Raw genomic sequence first — 21,715 nt, forward strand, 5'->3', positions numbered from 1 at the left:
TGTTTTGGATATTGTTGCGGATGGCCTCTCAGGAGAAAATGACAGCAGGGTGACCAGGGTTGCTCAGCAGGATAGGGCAAAGACTAGGCAAGTAATAGTGATAAGGGATTCTTTAGTCAGGGACACAGATGGGCTTAACTGTGGCTGCGATCGAGGCTCCAGGATGATCTGTTGCCTCCCTTGTGCCAGAATTAAGGATGGCTGTGAGTGGGCACAGAACATTTTGAAAGGGAAGGGTGACCAGCCAGAGGTTGTGGTCCATGTTGGTACTAATGGCAGGTAGGAAGATACCTTGAGGACTTGCCTAGAGAATATAGTGAGTTAGGTAGAAAGTTAAAAAGCAGGACCTCTAGGGTTGTGATCTCAGGATTACTTCCTGTGCCACATGCTAGCAAGGCAAGAAGTAGGAATATAATACTTGTCAAATGCATGGTTAAGGTGCTGGTGCAGAGGGAGGGCTTCAGCTACATTGACCATTGGGATCTCCTCCAGGGAGACCTGTACAAGGCAGACAGGTTGCACCAAAACTGGAGGGGCACCAATATCCTCGCAGGGAAGTTAGCCTGTGGGTAGTACTATCTGGGATGCTTTAAACCAGCATGGCAGGGGGCTGGGAACCGTAGCAGTCAGTCAACGTGGAGGGATTGAGATCATAGATGTTATGTCAAGTAATCTGAAATGAAGGGCAGGCAGGACCAGGTTATCGAACATGGAGGAACTGATATTTATTTTAATATAACAAGTATTAGGGGTAAGGCTGTTGAACTTGGAGGTTGGATTAGTGGATGGAACTCCAATGTTGTGGCCATTACAGAGAATTAGTTGTGAGGAGTGCAGGACTGGCAGCTCAATGTTCCAGAGGTCAGATGTTTCTGAAGCAATAGAGACGGATGTAAAAGAGTTGGGGACAGGACCTCCAAGGTTGCAATCTCAGGATTGCTACCTGTGCCACGTGCAAGTGAGGCTAGAAATAGGAAGATAATGCAGCTAAATACATGGCTAAGGAGATGGTGCAGGAGGGAGGGCTTCATGTTTCTGGACAATTGGGCTTTGTTCCAGGGAAGGTGGGACCTGTTCCGACAGGACGGTTTGCACCTGAACTGGAGGGGGACTGACATACTTGCGGTTAGGTTTGCTAGTGCTCTTGTGGGGGGGTGGGGTTTAAACTAGATTTGCAGGGGGAGGGGAACCAGAGTGTTACAGCAGATAGTAAGGTGGAGGAGGAAAAAGGTCATGCGAGGACTGCATGTATAGACAGAAATCAAAGGATTGTATGTGATAGAAATGTTCTCAGGTGCAGCTATTTCAATGCAAGGAGTATTGTAGGTAAAGCAGATGAGCTTAGGGTGTGGATTGGCATGTGGGATTACAACATTATTGCTATAATTGAGACTTGGGCAGGACTAACAGCTTAATGTTCCGGGGTTCCGTTGTTTCAGACATGATAGAGGGGGAGGGCTGAAAGGGGGAGGAGTGGCATTACTAGTCAGGGAAAATATCACAGCTGGGAGCCCGGAGGGCCATATGGGTGGAGCTGAGGAACAGGAAATGTGTGACCACACTAATAGGGTTGTATTATAGACTGCCCAATAGTCAGAGAGAACTGGAGGAACAAATCTGTAGAGAGATAGCAGACCGATGTAAGAAAGTTGTAATAGTAGGGGATTTTAACTTTCCACATATTGACTGGGACTTCCAAACTTTGAAAGGGCTGGATGGCTTGGATTTGTCAAATGTGTTCAGGAGAGTTTTCTAAATCAATATATAGAGGTACCAACGAGAGAGAATGCAATACTTGATCTCCTGTTAGGGAACCAGACAGGTCAGGTGACAGAAGTATGTGTAGGTGAACATTTTGGGTCCAGTGACCATAATGTTATTAGTGTCAAGTTAGTTATGGATAAGGATAGGTCTGGTCCTCGAGTTGAGGTTCTAAATTGGAGAAAGGCCAATTTTGTGGAAATGAGAAAGGATCTAGGAAGTGTGGATTGGATAAATTGTTTTCTGGCAAGGATGTGTTTAGTAAGTGGAAGGCCTTCAAAGGTGAAATTTTGAGAGCGCAGAGTTTTCATGTTCCTGCCAGGATTAAAGACAAAGTTAACAAGCATAGGGAACCTTAGTTTTCGAGGGATATTGGCGATCTGGTTAAGAAAAAGAGAGAGGTGTATAGCAGGTATAGGCAACTAGGAACAAATGAGGTACTTGAAGAGTATAGAAAATGTAAGAAAATATTAAAGAAGAAAATCAGGAAGGCAAGTAGAAGACATGAGGTTGCTTTGGCAGATAATGTGAAGGTAAACCTGAAGGGTTTCTACAGTATGTTAAAAGGATAGTAAGGGACATAATTGGTCCCCTAGAAGATCAGAGTGGTAGTCTATGCGTGGAGAGGAGATGGGGGAGATCTTAAACAGTTTTTTTGCACCAGTATTTACTCAAGAAACTAGCATAGTGTATATGGAAGGAAGGGAAACAAGCAGTAGTGTCATGGAACATAGAGATTGAAGAGGAGGATGTGCTTGCTGCCTTACAGTGAATAAAGGAAGATAAATCCACCGGGCCTGACGAGATATTTCCTTGGACCTTGAGAGAGACTAGTGTAGAAATTGCAGGGGCCCTGGAAGTCCCCGGGTTAGAATGAGTTCTGTTTCTGAGATGGTTCGTAACCCGATTTTGTATGTAACTCGGAACAGTGTCCGCGCATGTGCACTTGGGCCGGGAATCGCGGCCGCGCATGGCCCCAGCCGGACACATGCACTTGGCCCAGGGTTGGGCCAAAGAAGGTGTACCGCCGCCTCGGGGATCGGGGGCCGGGCTCGCTTATGAACCGACCACGAAGGTCGGTTTGTAAGTACGGGCGTTCGTAAGTTGGGGACTTCCTGTATTTAAAATGTCTTTAGCGGTGCTGGAGGACTGGAGGTTAGCTCATGTTGTTCTGTTGTTTAAAAAAGGCTCTAAAAGTAACCCAGGTGATTACAGGCTGGTGAGCCTGACATCAGTAGTAGGTAAACTATTGGAAGGTGTTCTGAGAGATCGGATATACAAGTATTTGGCCAGCCAAGGGCTGACTAAGGATAGTCAACATGGCTTTGTGCGTGGTAGATCGTGTTTAACGAACCTTGTAGAGTTTTTCGAGGAGGTTACCAAGAATGTAGATGAAGGAAAGGCTGCGGATGTTGTCAACATGGACTTTAGTAAGGCCTTTGACAAGGTCCCACATGGGAGGTTAGTTCAGAAGGTTCAGACACTAGGTATCCATGGAAAGGTTGTAAACTGGATTTGAAATTGGCTGTGTAGGAGAAGACAAAGAGTGGTAGTGGATGATTGTTTCTCGGACTGGAGGCCTGTGACTAATGGTGTGCCTCAGGGATCTGTGCTGGGACCATTGTTGTTTGTTGTCTATATCAATGATCTAGATGATAATGTGGTAAATTGGATCAGCAAGTTTGCTGATGACACTAAGATTGGAGGTGCTGTGGACAGTGAGGAAGGCTTTCAAAGCTTGCAGAGGGATCTGGACCAACTGGAAAAATGGACCAGAAAATGGCAGATGGAATTTAATGCAGACGGGTGAGGTGTTGCATTTTGGAAGGACAAATCAAGGCAGGACATACACAGTAAATGGTAGGGCACTGAGGAGTGTGGAGGAACAAAGGGACTTTGAAGTTCAGATACATAATTCCCTGAAAGTGGTGTCACAGGCAGACAGGGTTGTAAAGAAGGCTTTTGGCATCCTGGCATTATAAATCAAAGTATTGAGTATAGGAGTTGGGATGTTACGGTGAGGTTGTATAAGACATTGGTGAGGCCCAATTTCGAGTATTGTGTGCAGTTCTGGTCACCTAACTATAGGAAGGATATCAGTAAGATAGAAAGGGTGCAGAGAAGATTTACTAGAATGTTGCCGGGTCTTCAAGAGTTGAGTTACAGGGAAAGATTGAACAGGTTAAGACTTTATTCCTTGGAGTGTACAAGAATGAGGGGAGATTTGATAGAAGTTTACAAAATTATGAGGGGTATAGACAGAGTAAATGCATGTAGGCTCTTTCCATCTAGATTAGGAGAGATAAGTACGAGAGGACATGGCTTTAGGGTGAAAGGGGAAAGGTTTAGGGGAGACATTGGGGGAACTTGTTCACTCAGAGTGGTGGGAGTGTGGAACGAGCTGCCATCTGACGTGGTAAATGCGGGCTCACTCTTAAGCTTTAAGAATAAATTGGATAGATACATGGATGGGAGAGGTCTGGAGGGTTATAGACTGGGTGCAGGTAAATGGGACTAGCGGAATAAAGTTTCAGCACAGACTTGAAGGGCCGAATGGCCTGTTTTCTGTGCTGTAGTGTTCTATGGGAGATTGCAGAAGGCGTACAGCATTCTTGTTTTTATCAGTTGGGAAAATAAGTATAAAAGTTGGCAAGTCATATTGCAGCATATAAAACTTCGGTTAGACCATATTTGGAGTATTGTGTGTAGTTCTGATTGCCTCATTACAGGAAGGATGTGGAGACTTTGGAGAGGGTGCAGAAGACACTCACGAGTTTGTTGCCTGGATTAGAGCATATTAGCCTTAAGGAGAAGTTGGACAAACTTGGACTGTTTTCTGTGGAGCATCAGAGGCTGAAAGGCAATCTGATACAAGTTTGTATAATTATCAGGGGCATAGACAGGTAGATAGAGTCTTTTTCCCAGGGTGGAAATGTCAACCACTAGAGGACATGAATTTGAGGTGAGAGGGAAGGTTTAAGGGAGATTTGCAAGGCAAGTATTTTTTACACAGAGAGTGGTAATGTACTGCCATGGGAGGTGTTGGAAGAACATACAAAAGCTATGTTTAGGAGGCATTTAGACACCTTAATGAGCAGTAGATGCAGGGATATATACCACGTTCAGGCAGATGGAATTAGTTTAAATTGGCATCATGATTGGCACAGATGTTGTGGGCCGAAGGACCTTTCCCTGTCTTGTACTGTTCTACATTCTATGACACTTTAAGGCCATCAAAACAAGCGATTAGATGTGGGGCATTCTGATTCTGTATGATTGTAGCAATGCAGGGAAGGCAATTAACATTCATGTTAATCGGCCCTCATTGAAATTTTTCGTTTCTGACTTATGGACAAATTAGCTTATGGAGAGTTCTCAGGAATGGAACCCCATGTAATACTGAGAAATGCCAGTATGTGGCTATTGGTAAGTGCTTTCAACATGCTTGACCGCTAAACTGGTAACAGCAAAGAACACAGTACTGTCTAATGTAATGATGAGTGAACACTACAGATGTGGTTAGGTTAGGGACAAGGTATGTTTTAATTTTTTTTAAACATTTTTTACTTTGCATTACTTTTTCATTGTTTCCAGATTACGTTTCTGAAGCTTTGTAGACATGGTTAATGTTATGAGAGGGAAAATCAGCTTTAATTTCTCGTGTGTACTTTAATACTTATTCCTGAAATATTAAACCATATGTTTCTGTACTGACCCAGACTTGTTGCAAGATTACACTTCAGAGAGTAGCTGAGTCAGCCTGGGTGATGCAATTGTTGGATGGTATACATGGTCTTAGAAATATCAACAGGAATATTTTTAGATTTGTGATCCATTGATCCCTGCTATAAAGTGTACGTTGTTGGGAACAGTGTCTGGCTAAGTTCAAAGGCTTCCTTGTCGAAGATACTTTCATAGAAACATAGAACACTACAGCATAGCACAGGCCCTTTAGCCCACAATGTTGTGCCGCCATTTTATCCTGTTCTAAGATCTATCTAACCCTTCCCTCCCACATAGCCCCTTATTTTTCTATCATTCATGTGTCTATCTAAGAGTCTCTTAAATGTCCCTAATGTATCTGCCCCCACAACCTCTGCAGGCAGTGCATTCCATGCACCCACCACTTTCTGTGTAAAAAAAACTTACCCCTGACATCCCCCTTATATCTTCCTCCAATCGCCTTAAAATTATGTCCCCTTGTGTTAGCCATTGTCGCACTGGGAAAAAGTCTCTGACTGTCCACTGGATCTATGCCTCTTATCATCTTGTACACCTCTATCAAGTCACCTCTCATCCTCCTTCTCTCCAAAGAGAAAAGCCCTAGCATGCTCAACCTATCCTCATAAGACATGCTCTCCAATCCAGGCAACATCCTTGTGAATCTCCTCTGCACCCTCTCTAAAGCTTCCACATCCTTCCTATAATGAGGCGACCAGAACTGAACATGATACTCCAAGTGTGGTCTAACCAGAGTTCTATAGAGCTGCACATCACCTCGCAGCTCTTGAACTCAGTAGCCTGACTAATGAAGGCCAACACTCCATATGCCTTCTTAACAACCCTATCGACCTGCGTGGCAACCTTGAGGGATCTATGGACGTGGACCCCAAGATCCCTCTGTTCCTCCACACTGCTAAGAGTCCTGCCATTAACCTTGTATTCTGCCTTCGAATTTGATCTCCCGAAGTGTAGCACTTCACACTTATCCGGGTTGAACTACATCTGCCATTTCTCAGCCCAGCTCTGCATTCTATCAATATCCTGTTGTAATCTACATCAACCTTCTACACTATCCACAACAGCACAACACCACCAACCTTTGTATCATCAGCAAAGTTACTAACCCACCCTTCCACATCCTCATCCAAGTCATTTATAAAAATCACAAAGAGCAGGGATCCCAGAACATATCCCTGCAGAACACCACTGGTCACCGACCTCCAGGCAGAATACGCTCCATCTACCACCACCCTCTGTCTTCTATGGGCAAGCCAATTCTGAATCCACACAGCCAGGTTTCCCTAGATCTCATATCTTCTGACTTTCTGAATAAGCCTTCCATGAGGAACCTTATCAACTGCCTCACTAAAATCCATGTACTCCACATCCCCTGCTCTACCTTCATCAATGTGCTTTGTCACATCCTCAAAGAATTCAGTCAGACTCGTGAGGCACGACCTGCCCCCCCACAAAGCCATGCTGACTGTCCCTAATCAACCTATGCTTCTCCAAATGCCCATAAAATCCCATCTCTAAGAATCTTCTCCAGTAGTTGCCCACCTCTGAAGTAAGACTCACTGGTCTGTAATTCCCAGGGTTATCCCTACTCCCTTTCTTAAACAAAGGAACAACATTTGCCACCCTCCAATCATCTGGCACTTCTCCTGTGGCCAGTGAGGATGCAAAGGTCGTTGCCAAAGGCGCAGCAATCTCTTCCCTCGCTTCCGGTAATAACCTTGGATATATCCCGTCCGGCCCTGGTAACTCATCTATCCTCATGTTTTTCAATAGTTCCAGCACATCCTCTTTCCTCACATCAACATGCCCTAGCGTATCAGTCTGTTGCACGCCATCCTCACAAACGTCAAGGTCTCTCTCTCTCTGGTGAATACTGAAGCAAAGTATTCATTATGGATCTCCCCTACCTCTTCTGACTCCAGGCACATGTTTCCTCTTTTATCCCTGATTGGTCCTACCCTCACTCTGGTCATCCTCTTATTCTTCACATGCGTGTAGAACGCCTTGAGGTTTTCCTTGATCCTCCTCGCCAAGGACTTCTCCTGCCCCCTTCTCGCTCTCCTAAGTCCATTCTTAAGCTCCCTTCTGGCTACCTTGTAACTCTCCAGAGCCCTGTCTGATCATGCTTTCTAGACCTCAGGTGAGGTTCTTGCTTCCTCTTGACAGATATTCTACATCTCGTGTCAACCACGATTCCTTCACTCTGTCATCCTTTCCCTGCCTCAATGGGACAAACCTATCCAGAGCCCCATGCAAGAATTCCTTAAACAACCTCCACATTTCCGCTGTGCATTTCCCCAAGAACATCTGCTCCCAATTTATGTTCCCAAGTTCCTGCCTAATAGCATCATAATTCTCCCTCCCCCAGCTAAATACTTTCCCATATCGTCTGCTCCTATCCCTCTCCAAGGCTACGGTAAAGGTCAAGGAGTTGTGGTCACTATCTCCAAAATGCTCTCCCACCGAGAGATCTGAAAGCTGATCAGGCTCATTGCCTAGTACCAGGTCCAGTATGGCCTCTCCTCTAGTCGGCCTGTCCACATACTGTGTCAGGAACCCTTCCTGTACACACTGAAGAAACTCCGTCCCATCTATCCCCTTTACACTAAGGAGGTGCCAATCAATATTAGGGAAGTTGAAATCACCCATGACAACAACCCTGTTATTTTTGCCCCGGTCCAAAATCTGCCTTCCAATCTGCTCCTCAGTGTCTCTGCTGCTATTGGAGGGTCTGTAGAATACTCCCAATAGAGTGATCGCTCCCTTCCTGTTTCTGACTTCCACCTATACTGGGTGGACGATTCCTCCAGGACATCCTCCCTTTCTACAGCAGTGACACTGTCCCTGCTCAGCAAAGCCACTCCCCCACCTCTTTTACCTCTGTCCCTGTCCCTGTCCCTTTTGAAACATCAAAACTCCAGAATATCCAGCAGCCATTCCTGCCCTTGCGACAGCCAAGTCCCTGTAATGGCCACCACGTCATAGTTCCATGTACTTACCCACGGTCTAAGTTCTCGTATTAAAGTAGACACACTTCAGCCCATCCAACTGATTGCAATTTTGCTCTTTCAACTGCCTATCCTTCCTCACAGTCCTTCTACACTGTGCATCTACTTGTACACTAAATGAACCAAGCTCTGACCTGTCACTCTGGTTCCCATTTGTGTCATAGAAACATAGAAAAGTACAACACAGGAACAGGCCTTTCGGCCCACCATATCTGCACTGACCATGATGCCAATTTAAGGTGATCCCATCTGCTTTAACGTGGGCTGTATCCCTCTATTCACTGCCTGTTCATGTGTCTGGTTAAGTGCCTCTTAAACATTGCTGTCATATCTCCGACTACCACCTCCTCTGGCAGTGCATGCCGGGCTGTAAAACAAAAACTTCCCTCGCAAATCTTCTTTAAACTTTTACCTCTCTCATCTTAAACCTATGCCTTTAAATATTTGACTGTTTAAACCGAGTGAAAAAGACTCCTGGAATTTGGAATTATTATTGTCACATGTACCGAGGTACAGTGAAAAGCTTGTCTTGCACACCGTTCATACAGATCAATTCATTACATGGTGCGTTGAGATAGTACAAGGTAAAACAATAACAGAATGCAGAATAAATTGTAACAGCTACAGAGAAAGTGCAATGCAGGTACACAATAAGGTGCAAGGTCATAGTGAGGTAGATTGAGGTCAGGAGTCCACCTTATTGTACTAGCAAACAGTTGAAGTCTTATAACAGTGGGAAAGAAGCTGTCCTTGAGCCTGGTCGTACGTGCTTTCAGGCTTTTGTATCTTCTGCCTGAGCGGAGAAGAGAAAATATCTGGGTTAGGGGGGGTCTTTGATTATGCTGGCTGATTTACTGAGGCAGCAAGAAGTATAGGCAGAGTTCATGGAGGGGAGGCTGGTTTCAGTGATGTGCTGAGCTATGTCCACAACTCTCTGTTGTTTTTCGGGGTTTTGGGCAGAGCAGTTGCTGCGATGCATCTGGATAGGATGCTTTTGATGGTGCATCGATAAAAATTGGTGAGAGTTGACGGACATTTGCCAAATCTCTTTTGCCCCTTGAGGAAGTAGAGGCGCTGGTGAGCTTTCATGGCCATGGCGTCTACATGGTTGGACCAGGACAGGCTATTGGTGAAGTTCACTTCTAGGAACTTGAAGCTCTCAACTCTCTTGACCTCAGCACTGTTGATGTAGACAGAAGCATGTGCACTGCCCCTTTCCTGAAGTCAATGACCAGCTCTTCTGTTGACATTGAGGGAAAGGTTATTGTCATGAGACCATGTCACTAAGCTCCCTATCTCCTTCCTGTACTCTGCCTCATTGTTATTTGAGACATGACACACTATGGTGGTATTATCTGCAAACTTGTAGATGGAGTCAGAGCAGAATCTGGCCACGCAGTCATGAGTATATAGGGAGTAGAGTAGGGGGCTGAGGATGCAGCCTTGTGGGGCACCAGTGTTGAGAATAATTGTGGCGGAGTTGTTGCTGCCTATTCTTATTGATTGCGGTCTGTTGGTCAGGAAGTCAAGGATCCAGTTGCAAAGGGAGGTGTTGAGTCCCAGGTCTTGGAGTTTGGTGATGAGTTTACTTGGAATTATAGTATTGAAGGTGGAGCTGTAGTCAATAAACACTAATCTAACGTAGGTGTCTTTTACTGTCCAGATGCTCTGGAGATGAGTGTAGGGCTAGGGAGATGGCCTCCGCTATTGACCTGTTTTGGTGGTAGATGAATTCCAGTGGGTCGAGGTTGTCTGGAAGCCTAGAGTTAATGTGTGCCATGACCAGCCTCTCGAAGCACTTCATGATGGTGGATGTCAGAGCCACTGGGCGGTAGTCATTAAGACACGTTACATTGTTTTTCTTGGGTACCGGAATGATAGTGGTAGTCTTAAAGCAGGTGGAAGCTCAGATTGAAGCAGGGAGAGGTTAAAAATATCTGCAAGTACCCCTGCCAACTGATCTAAGGACATGGCCAGGGACACCATCTGGGCATGATGCTTTCTGTGGGTTCACTCTCCGGAAGACTGATCTTACGTCCGTAACAGTGACTGTGGATTCAGGTGCATTGGAGACTGTCAGGGTGGATGGTGACGTACCAATCCCCTTCTGTCAAAATGTGCATAGAAAGTGTTAAGCTCATCGGGAAGGGGTGAGCTGTTGTTGGCGATGCTGCCTGACTTAGTTTTGTAGTTGTTATAGCATGTAAATCCTGCCACAACTGACGGCTGGTCTGAGACTTGATTTTGGACTGGTATTGTGTCTTGGCATCTCTGATAGCTTTACATTGGTTGTATCTTGATTTGTTGTGTAGGTTAGGGTCACATGATTTGAGTGCTGCAGTCCTAGACTTCAGTAGGAAGTGGATTTCTGGGTTCATCCATGGTGCCCGGTTGGTGGTGACCTACTCATCTCGGCTAGCAGTTGAATCTTAGAACATGGACCAGTCTACCAACTCAAAGCAGTCTCATTGAAAATCATCTTTTTTCTCAGACCGGCACTATATGACTTTCTGTACTGGATCCCCCTGTTTCAGCGTTTGATTGTATGCAGGGAGAAGGAGCACAGCCTGGTGGTCTGATTTGCTTGAGTATCTACTCTCATAATTTTATATACTTCTATCAGGTCGGCCCTCAGCCTCTGACGCTCCAAGCAAAAACAATCCAGGTTTGTCCAACCTCTCCTTATAGCTGATACACTTCAATTCAGACAACATCCTGGTGAATCTCTTCCGCATCCTCTCCAAAGTCTCCATATTCTTCCTATAGTGTGACAACCAGAACTGCACACAATACTCCAAATGTGGCTGAAATGTGACCTGTCAACTTTTGTACTCAATGCCCTGACCAATGAAGGCAAGCATGATGTAAGCCCACCTTTACTACCCTATCCCTTATTTTCCCACTTTCAGGGAGCTGTGGACTTGCACCCCAAGATCCCTCTGTACATCAATGCTCTTCAGGATCCAGCCATTTACTGTACACTTTCCTCCTGAATTCGATCTCCCAAAGTGCAAAACCTCGTGTCCAGATTAAACTCTATCTGCCATTTCTGTGCCCAAATTTGCACCTGATCTATATCTTGCTGTATCCTTTGACAGCTTTCCCTGCTATCTGCAAGTCTACCAATTTTCATGTCATCTGTAAACTTACTAATCAGGCCACCTATATTTTCATCCAAACATTCATATTATGAACAGTAGAGGTCCCAGCACTGATTTTTGCAGAACACCACTGGTCGCAGACCTTTTGTCAGAAAGACACCTGTCTACCATTGCCCCCTTGTCTCTATCACCAAGCCAGTTTTGGATCCAAATTACCAAATCACTGTGGATTAAAGAATTGCTTTTTGACTAAGATACAAAAAGACCAACACTTATGCACTTTGTCTTTTTCATCCAGCGACCGCATGTTTTTACGTAACAAATTAATACTGAAGATGGAATGTGAGAACTATTATGAGTAGCACTAGTGAAAGTAAACTGATGGAAAACAGGAGAAAATAGTGCTTAAGGCTTGGGAGCCCTGAGACGAAGATTGTCAGTTTGTACATGACAAAAACAGTAGAGTTGCTTAATAAAGACTTCATTCTGCCTTCATTCAGCTTTTGTCGTTGAGCTGAATCCTAGAATAGTTTGGAATAAGTTGACTTGCATTATCATGGGGATGCTTAAAATAATAAGAGTGCATTTATGCAATATCTTTTGAGCTGACGAGCATTTTAATACATAAAATTCACAGAAGAAGCACTCTCTGCTGTATAAGATACAACAGCTGTATCCCAGACATGTTCCTTTAAGTCTTTAAGTTGCACCTCTTGAACGATAAAAATGAACCCTTGATCTCTCAATCTACCTTGTCGTGGCCCTTGCACTTTATTTGTCCATCTGCTTTGCACTTTCTCTGTAACTAACATTATATTCTGCATTCTGTTTATTTTTCTTCTGTACTTCCTTGATGTACTTATGTATGGAATGATCTGCCTGGATGGCATGCAGATAAAAGCTTTTCACTGTATCTCGATGCATGTGACAAGAATAAACCAATTACCAATTACCATGCAGGATTCACCACTGTCATTGTGAAGCATTCCTTGTTTTATTCTGGATAAATTCTGAAGGTTGTAAGTCACAATCTTTTCATCCAATTTCTGTTGTTAAGTGATTAAAGTGAACCACGCACATTGATAATATCATCACATGGGAGAAATACAGCAGGCAGATGAAACCTGTGTTCAAATGATTTCTGACAGGAAGTGCCTGGCCCAATTTCTGATGAGTGGATTTCCATTAGAAATGGGGAAAACAGGCAGATTTGGCTGAAGCAGGTGCACATGGGTCCAATTTCTAACCAGAAATGTATTTTCTTTGGTGAAAGTGCATGTGAAATACATTTTTTTTATATTTAGTCATCAAACCAATTCTGATAAACTCCCTGTTACAAATTATCTGATGCTGGACAGTGCCAGGTAAAAACAATTTTCATTTAGAGTCTTTTAAAGTATGTCAGAAATGAATCCTAACTTAAAGCTATATGCAAGAATGTTAGTAGAATGTTTTAAAAACAGAAAACCTGACAGCTCATTTCTTTTTGGGTGTACAGGACATGTTGCGAAGGCAGTTGCTTCGCCGGATGCACACATGCTTGCTGCTGATGATGTTGTTAGCTGCTGCCTTGATTTGAGTGTCCCAAGTATATCTCTCCGGATTAATGGTCATCCAGTACAAGGCATGTTTGAGAATTTCAATGTGGATGGCCTCTTTTTTCCTGTGGTTAGCTTTTCTGCAGGAGTCAGGTGAGTTCTTCGATGAAATGCTTGTTAAGTTTGTCCAATAAATAATACTCTTTTGTGATTTAAAAGCTGTGCAATGAATTTAGAAAGATCATGTGAAATTAAAAAAAACTTTTTCATGTCCCACATTGGAATGTTATTAATTTTACTGCTGTAACCTTAGTCATTTAGAATGTTTAATTATGAAATTGTCTTCTTGCTTGAAAGTTATTTGCAAAAGAAAGATCTGGTTTGAAACTCTGTCGCCTAAACTTTGATGATTCTAAGTAAGAAAATTGTCAGATCAGATGATTGCAAGTGTTTGGGAAAACTGTCATTTTGAGTTTGAATACAAGTTATTCTGGAAAATAAGATTTGTCACTTCATTGGCCTAAAATTATTTAGAATTTCAAGTTTTTTTGCTGAGCAATTAATAATCAGCATTTTTAATTATTTCATGGCTGATAATTAAGATTTGTAATGTGGATTCTTGAGACATTATGGAGGTTGAATCACTCCAAAAAAAATTGTCACATTTGTGGCCTGAGTCATGCCTATTTCACATTGGTGAGGGCATTAGGATGTGCTAAGCTGATGCCCTCCAGAAATATATAGAGCAGGAATATTGTAGAGGTATCCCCACTCCAGTCCCAGTTTATGTTATGCCTTGGAGAATGTGCAATGGGCATACAGAGCAGGATAACCTGCTGGTAAAGGGAAACAAGACTTGTCAGCAAGAATGTTTTCACTGAAATCTGCCACGTTGCGCAGCTGTGACTTCAACCCTGGAGTAAAGTGAGGACCGCATTGTAGCAAGGAAGTTTAATACACCTAGCTCCCTCAGAGCTGGTAATATTTTCAGGATCTCAGTGAACAGTGTCGTTACTTCTGAGCCACCAAGACAAACCAAAAGATTCTACTGAGTGATAAGAGTTATAAGTTGGTGAAATGGCCATAGGAGTATGCAAAACATCCACATACGAGCAAAAAGCAGGCACTAAATTGCCACATGTAATGATGGAGCAGGTCATCACCTGGACTGCACCAGAGGAGCACCGTGCTACTCTGCAGAATGTTGTCAACAATTGTCACACCTCCATGCCTTTGTGAGGGTGCAATCCTTGGTACCAGCCAGGCGGTGAACAGCTGTGGAGGTAGGTGGGGAAGGGAGGAAACTAGAGAGTGTTCTCACACAACTATATCACTAGTACACACATCCTACCTCTATTTTAACCAACCTTATGTGAAGTGATCATGTTGATTTGATAAATTTAATTTTTCATCCCATGCTTGTGTTACGGTTATTCACGGTTTAATATGTGGGAATTAAATACTATTGTTATATCTGGGAAATCATTTTTTGTTGCAACTAACACAAACCAAAATCTGCCTGTGGTAGTTTAGGTTGTCTTGTGAATGGGACCTGCTTTGGTAGACTATCAAGTGTAGATTTTTATCAAAGTTAGTGGTCAGGAAATTATTGGAAAACAATCTGTGGAACAGGATTAAGGTAAGGCAGAGATTGATCAAGGAAATCATGGATTTTTTTGGCAGGAGTCTCTGACTAATTTAATTGAGTTTTTTGAACTGTATTGATGAAGGTGGTGCAGTTGATGTGGTTTGCATGGACAAGGTCTTTGACAAGGCTGACCCTCAAAGTTAGAGCCCAGGGATCCAAGGCAAGGTGGCAAATTGGATTCAAAATTGCCTTGTTAAAAGGAGACAGGGGTTGATGGTGGAGAGTTGTTTTTGTGATTGGAAGTCTATGACCAACAGTGCATCAGAATCATATTTATTATCACTGTCATATGACATGAAATCTGTTGTTTTGCAGTAGCAGTACAGTGCAAAGATATAAAAATCTATAAATTACAAAAATAAATAGTACAAAAAAAAAGGAATAATGAGGTAATGTTCATCGGTTCATGGATTGTTCAGAAATCTGATGGAGGGGAAGAAGCTGTTCCTGAATCGTTGAGTTTCGGTCTTCAGGCTCCTCTACCTCCTCCCTGATGGTAGTATTGAGAAGAGGGCATATCCTGGATGGTGAGAGTCCTTACCAATGGATGCCGCCTTCTTGAGGCAGCGCCTCTTGAAGATGTCCTCGGTGGTGGGGATGGTTGTATCCGTGATGGAAGCTGGTAGAGTCTATAACCCTCTGCAGCCTCTTGCGATCCTGTGCATTGGAGGCACCATACCAGGCTGTGATGCAACCAGACAGGATGCTCTCCACCGTACATCTATAGAAATTTGTAAGAGCCTTTGGTGACATACCAGATCTAGTCAAACTCCTAATGAAGTAGAGCCGCTGGCGTATCTTCTTCATGATTGCATCAGTGTGTTAGGCACAGGACAGATCCTCTGCAGTGTTGATGCCCAGGAACTTGAAGCTGCTCACCCTTTCCACTGCTGATCCCTCAGTGAGGACTAGTGTGTGTTCTTCTGACTTCCCCTTCCTGAAGTCCACAATCAGTTCTTTGGTCTCGCTGACGTTGAGTGTGAGGCTGTTGTTGTGACACTACTCAACCAGCCAATCTATCTCACTCCTGTAGGCCTCGTCATTGCCATCACGGGGGTTGGTGCTATGACCCTTGCTATTTGTTATATACAATTTCTCATGAATAGTTGTGGGAGAAATGATCAATACGGTTTCAGATGAGACAAAAATTAGTGGAGTTAATGGTAAGGAGGATAATCTCAGGCTGGTATGCTGTGCAGTGCTATGGTAGATGGGATTTAATCCTAATAATTGAGAGGTGATGCATTTTGGGAGGTCTAATATAGATACGATATGTCCACGAATGATAGGACCCAAGGAAATCTTGAGGGACAAAGGGATTTGATGCACAAGATCCCTGAAGATAGCAACAAAGGTAAATAAGGTGGTGAAAAAGTTGTACAGGATGCTTCCCTTCATTAGCCGGGGCATAGAGTACGAGAGCAGGGAGGTGGTACAACCTCATTGTTCCAGTTGACACACGATAAGATTAAATTGGAGAGGGTGAAGAGGAGATTCACCAGAATGTTGCCTTAGATGGACTGTTTCACTTGTGAAGAGAATAATAGGCTGAGTTTGTTTTCCTTGGAGCAGACGAGGCTGAGGGAGGATCTGACAGAGGTGTACAAAATTATGGCAGGCATAGATAGAACAAATAGTAAGAAACTTTTTTCCATGGCAGAGGTGTCTAATCCCAAAGGGCAAAGGTTTAAGATGTGGAGTAAGAGGTTGGAGGGGAGCTGAGGAAGATTTTTTTTGCCCAAAGGGTGGTTGCAATCTCAAAAGCAGTGCCTAAGAAAGTGATGGAAGCAGTTACTTGTACAGCATTTAAGAAGCACCCAGATAAACTCTTGAATTACCAAGGCATAGTAGACTAAAAACCAGGTACTGGTAAGTGGGATTAGTATAGATAGGTACTTGATAGTGGGTATGGACGTGGTGAGCAAAAGGGATTGTGTTTGACTTGCTGCTATATGACACTAAGTTGTTGCAATACATTTATTGAGGAAAGATGGGAGGTGAGAAGGTTTGATGGAAAACTTGCTTGAACTGAAACTGTGAGGTTGGATTCTATCCTGGAGTAGGTAACGTTTATGTGGTATTGATTTGCTCAAGTGCAATAAGTACGATTTACATCTTAGTCGTGCCATGGAATTTACTCTTATACTTCTCGTTCTCCATTTTGCTCATTTACAGCTATTCTTTTTTATTGTCCATTTCATTTGTATAGCTTATTTTGGAGTTAATTAACAAAAACATTAAAAGAAACAAGCTTACCAGGGCCTCACCTGGCTATGGTTTTTCAATGTTATTGAAGGTCTGAAATGAGTTTAAACATCAATTGTAGTTTAAGATCATGTCAAGTTTAGAATGGTGCCATATTTTTAAGTCTTGTGGTAAAAAATCCCCAGTAATTAAACAGGAAGAAATACATTAGAGGCTCCAACTGTTGATTTTAGTACTTATCTACTGAATTCACTCTAGATTTCCATCAGTCCTGATTAGGCAGGCACTGTTCAGTAGAATTTTGTGGCATGAAATGTTAGAACAATTACTTGCCTCAACATTTCTAAGAAATTGACTTCCCATTTTCCTTATTATTGTCGAGTGAGCCTGCTTCTGATATAAAGAATATTAACAATGATGATCTCACCTTTCCTTGTGCTTCTTCAGATAAATGTGTATATCTCTCTGTTGAAAAAATGCTTTCTGACCTTCTTATTTCTAAAAAAAAGGAAAAAACAAAATGATTCAGTACAAGTTTTAAGGCTCCAGGTACAAATCATACTATGACTAAACAACTGTATATTACTACGAGTTATGGGGGTTTATTTCAACAAGATTTGTAATAGTAAGTTTCAATCGAGGTTGTTTCATATTTATTTTAAATGATTTTTTTTCATTGTTTGTGTGTAGGGTTCGATTTTTGCTGGGCGGTAGGCATGGTGAATTCAAGTTCATGCCTCCACCTGGTTATTCTCCTTGTTACGAAGCTCTACTGCCAAAGGAAAGAATGAGAATAGAGCCAATCAAAGAATATAAGCATGATTTTGATGGCATTCGAAATCTCTTGGGCCCTACACAGTCACTGTCACACACCGCATTTGCACCATCTCCTGTGGATACAGCGCAGGTAATTCATTAACCATTGGTGCTTTTTAACTGAATTCAGTCTACTTTCAACTTTATTTATTTGCAAATATTCATAAAAGTACTTACTCAGATTTTGAAGCTGACTATAAATATAATAATTTTTAATTTTGCAGAGCCCCCCAACTCATCTCCTGGTGGTTTGTAATTAACTCCTTCCATGCCCCCCCCAACCCGATTCACCCCACAGCTACACTCATCTTTTGCAGTCGTTTGATTCCCAACAATCTTGAAGCTTCCATAGCAGGCAGCACACACTGATCTCCCTGTCGGCCTTCTGACATCTTGTACTGTCAGAAGGCTTTTATATTCTTTCTAGATGTCTCTGATAATTATAGATATTTGCCTTAATTTACCTCCTTAGTAAACGTTGATGCACTAGATGCATCAGCTATGCCTGAGCTGAGGGGCCCATATGAAGGGTGTCTGGCTCCTCAGCTCAGGTCATTATGGAATGCCCTTGGACTTGATCATGAGTCCAGGGACAGAGTGGTAGGTCAGATGCACCCAGGTAGCTATCACTGCCGTCTGGCTCAAAACAATTCTTTTTCAACCATGTTCTTTGATCCACAAATTGTTTGAGAGCTAATAACTTTTTACCCAGAATCAAAATTTTTGTAAATTTTGTAAATTTCTAGCAACAAACAACCTGCTGAAGGATCTCCGCGGGCCGAGCAGCTTCTGGGTGGGGCGGGGGGTGGGGTGGAGAACTGTTGGTGTTTTGGGTCGAAACCCAGCATCGGGATTGATTGTATAAACCTCTAATCTTCTCACAATAGGTTTAAAAATTCTGTTTTACATGTTCAAGCTTTAGCTTGTGAATCCCTGAGGCTATTTTGTTAGCTGAGGAATTGTGGAGAAATATGTCTAATTCTTCTACCGTTAGAGTTTTCCTTAATTTCTATTTTTTTTCTGCTGGGTTCAGAAAACTTCCATGATATAATCATCTGTAATCTTTTGATGTCTCAATGTTTGAAAACACGACAGATACTGAGAGATTATGATTTTAAGTGTTGATGAAATTTTATATGGTTTGGTTTTAGGAGGCTGTTTTTTATTATTTAGATTGTTCTACCACCTCATCTGGAACGGATACGAGAGAAGTTAGCTGAAAACATCCATGAACTTTGGTCTGTAACAAAAATCGAGTTAGGTTGGACATACGGCACAGTAAGAATTTTTTTTAATTACATCGCCTCAAAATATGATCTCCTTATGTAATGAAAAATGTTAATGTCTGAGAGAAATGAATGCAATTTTATTTCTTTATATGTGGAATAAGCATGAGGATTATTTCAGAAGGGCAGGTCCTGTCTTATGAGCCTGATTGAATTTTTTGAAGATGTGATTAAACACATCGATGAAGGGAGAGAAGTAGATGTAGTGTATATGGATTTCAGCAAGACATTTGATAACGTACCCCACGCAAGGCTTATTGAGAAAGTAAGGAGGTATGGGATCCAAGGGGACATTGCATTGTGGATCCAGAACTGGCTGGCCACAGAAGGCAAAGAGTGGTTGTTGAAGGGTCATATTCTGCATGGAGGTCGGTGACCAGTGGTGTACCTCAGGGATCTGTTCTGGTACCCTTACTCTTTGTGATTTTTATAAACGACATGGAGGTCGAAGGTTGGAGGTGTTGTAGATAGTATGGAAGGCTGTCAGAGGTTGCAGCGGGACATAGATAGGATGCAAAGCTGGGCTGAGAAGTGGCAGATACAGTTCAACCCAGATAAATGTGAAGTGGTTTATTTTGGTAGGTCAAATATGATGGCAGGGTATAGTATTAATGGTAGGACTCTTGGCAGTGTGGAGGATCAGAGGGATCTTTGGGTCCGAGTCCACAGGACGCTCAAAGCAGCTGCAGCTGCACAGGTTGACTCTGTGGTTAAGAAGGCATATATCCTTCATCAGTCGTAGAATTGAATTTAGGAGCCAAGAGGTAATGCTGCAGCTATATAGGACCCTGGTCAGGCCCCACTTGGAATGCTGTGCTCAGTTCTGGTCACCTCACTACAGGAAAGATGTGGAAGCCATAGAGAGGGTGCAGAGGAGATTTACAAGGATGCTGCCTGGATTGGGGAGCATGCCTTATGAAAGCAGGTTGAGGGAACTCGGCCTTTTATCCTTGGATTGACGGAGGATGAGGGGGGGACCTGATAGAGGTATATAAGATGATGAGAGGCATTGATCGGGTAGGAAGTCAGAGGCTTTTTCCCAGGGCTGAAATGGTTGCCACAAGAGGACATAGGTTTAAGTGCTGGGGAGGAGGTATGGGGAGATGTCAGGGGTAAGTTTTTTACTCAGAGAGTGGTGAGTGCATCGAATGGGCTACCGGCAACAGTGGTGGAGGCAGATACAATAGGGTCTTTTAAGAGACTTTTGGATAGGTACGTGGAGCTGAGAAAAATAGAGGGCTATGGGTAAGCCTATGGTAGGGACATGTTCGGCACAGCTTTGAGGGCTGAAGGGCCTGAATTGTGCTGTAGGTTTTCTATGTTTCTAAGGGAAAATGTTATCAGAAGTATAGGTGCCACACAGTGGTGCAGCTAGTAGAGAAGCTACCTCACAGTCCCAGAGACCTGGGTTCAATCCTGACCTCTGGTGCCATCTGTACAGAGTTTGCACTTTTCCCCTGTGACTGCATGGGTTTTCTCTGGGTTTTTCCGGTTTCCTCCCACATGCCATAGGTGTGCAGGTTGGCAGGTTAATTGACCAGTGTCACTTGACCCCAGTGTGTAAGAGAGGGGTAGAATCTAGGAGAGTTGATGGGAACATTGGGAGAACAAAATGAGTTGGTAGGATTAGAGTAAAAATGGATGTTGACAGTTGGCATGGAGTTGGTGGACTGAAGGACCTGTTCTGTGCTGTATGACTCTGTGACTAATCATTGTGCTTTGTTTTTACCTGTAGATCCGAGATGACAACAAGAAACTTCATCCTTGTCTTGTGGAGTTTAATAGGTTACCTGAACCTGAGAGAAACTACAACTTACAAATGTCTGGTGAAACTCTGAAGTAAGTGCCATGTGATCTTTATGGTGTCATTATTTTAGCTTCACAGATAGATAGCTAATAACTTTTTTCTAAACGTTTCTCCTCAGAACCCTGCTGGCTTTGGGTTGCCATGTTGGAATGGCTGATGAAAAGGCAGAAGAAAATCTAAAGAAAATAAAATTGGCCAAACCGTATGTTTCGTATTTTTTTTAACTGTTGATTGTTTATAAATGTAAATGGGGTGAATGAAACATGGAGTAGCAAAATGCACTCTTGGTTCATCAAGGCATTAATTGCAGTATAGTAGACCTGTTTTAAATGAAATGTTTCCTCATTGCTGAGGTCCAGCTCCATTAAGGATTGTTTTGTTTACCCGCATACTTGAGGAAATTTCCTCATGTCACATTCAGCTGTATAACACATGGGCCTGGCTAGTAGTTGACTCCAGTGGGTTACCCTTTATAATGTCTTAACCACAACCCCGTTTTGTATTCAGAATGGCTGATATTCCAGCTGAGTTACTTGCCACTTCTGAGGCCAACCTTAAACTCATTGCCAATTAATTTCTGTCCTTGTTCAGTTTATTTATCCAGTGTATGCTGCCTTCACTTACTACTCTATTTACCCATCACCCGCTGGAAGGTTGGAAACATTTGGTAGTGTTTAATGCCTACAATGTGCCCAAAGAAAATCTGTAAAACAATATATTTTATATGCAACTGTATATAAAAAAACTATGAAGAAGGATCTGAAAACTTTATTTGGTTAACTTGCTGAGAATGGGTGCATTGGG

The 21,715-nt window shown here is 42.9% G+C and overlaps 1 protein-coding gene across 9 annotated transcripts in view; it reads left to right on the top strand.

Annotated features, from left to right (window-relative positions):
- The window catches only part of LOC127586448 (ryanodine receptor 1-like), a 625,703-nt gene that overhangs the window by 129,960 nt on the left and 474,028 nt on the right, over positions 1–21,715 (top strand). For all 9 annotated transcript variants that reach the window (XM_052044410.1, XM_052044408.1, XM_052044411.1 and 6 more), the window contains 5 exons: positions 13,110–13,302; positions 17,693–17,909; positions 18,992–19,096; positions 20,840–20,943; positions 21,030–21,113. In XM_052044410.1, coding sequence (XP_051900370.1) covers positions 13,110–13,302; positions 17,693–17,909; positions 18,992–19,096; positions 20,840–20,943; positions 21,030–21,113 — 703 coding nt within the window. The remainder of the gene's footprint in view (positions 1–13,109; positions 13,303–17,692; positions 17,910–18,991; positions 19,097–20,839; positions 20,944–21,029; positions 21,114–21,715) is intronic.

This window comes from Pristis pectinata, chromosome 35 (genome assembly GCF_009764475.1).
Source record: "Pristis pectinata isolate sPriPec2 chromosome 35, sPriPec2.1.pri, whole genome shotgun sequence".
In the NCBI taxonomy this organism is placed as follows: Eukaryota; Metazoa; Chordata; class Chondrichthyes; order Rhinopristiformes; family Pristidae; genus Pristis; species Pristis pectinata.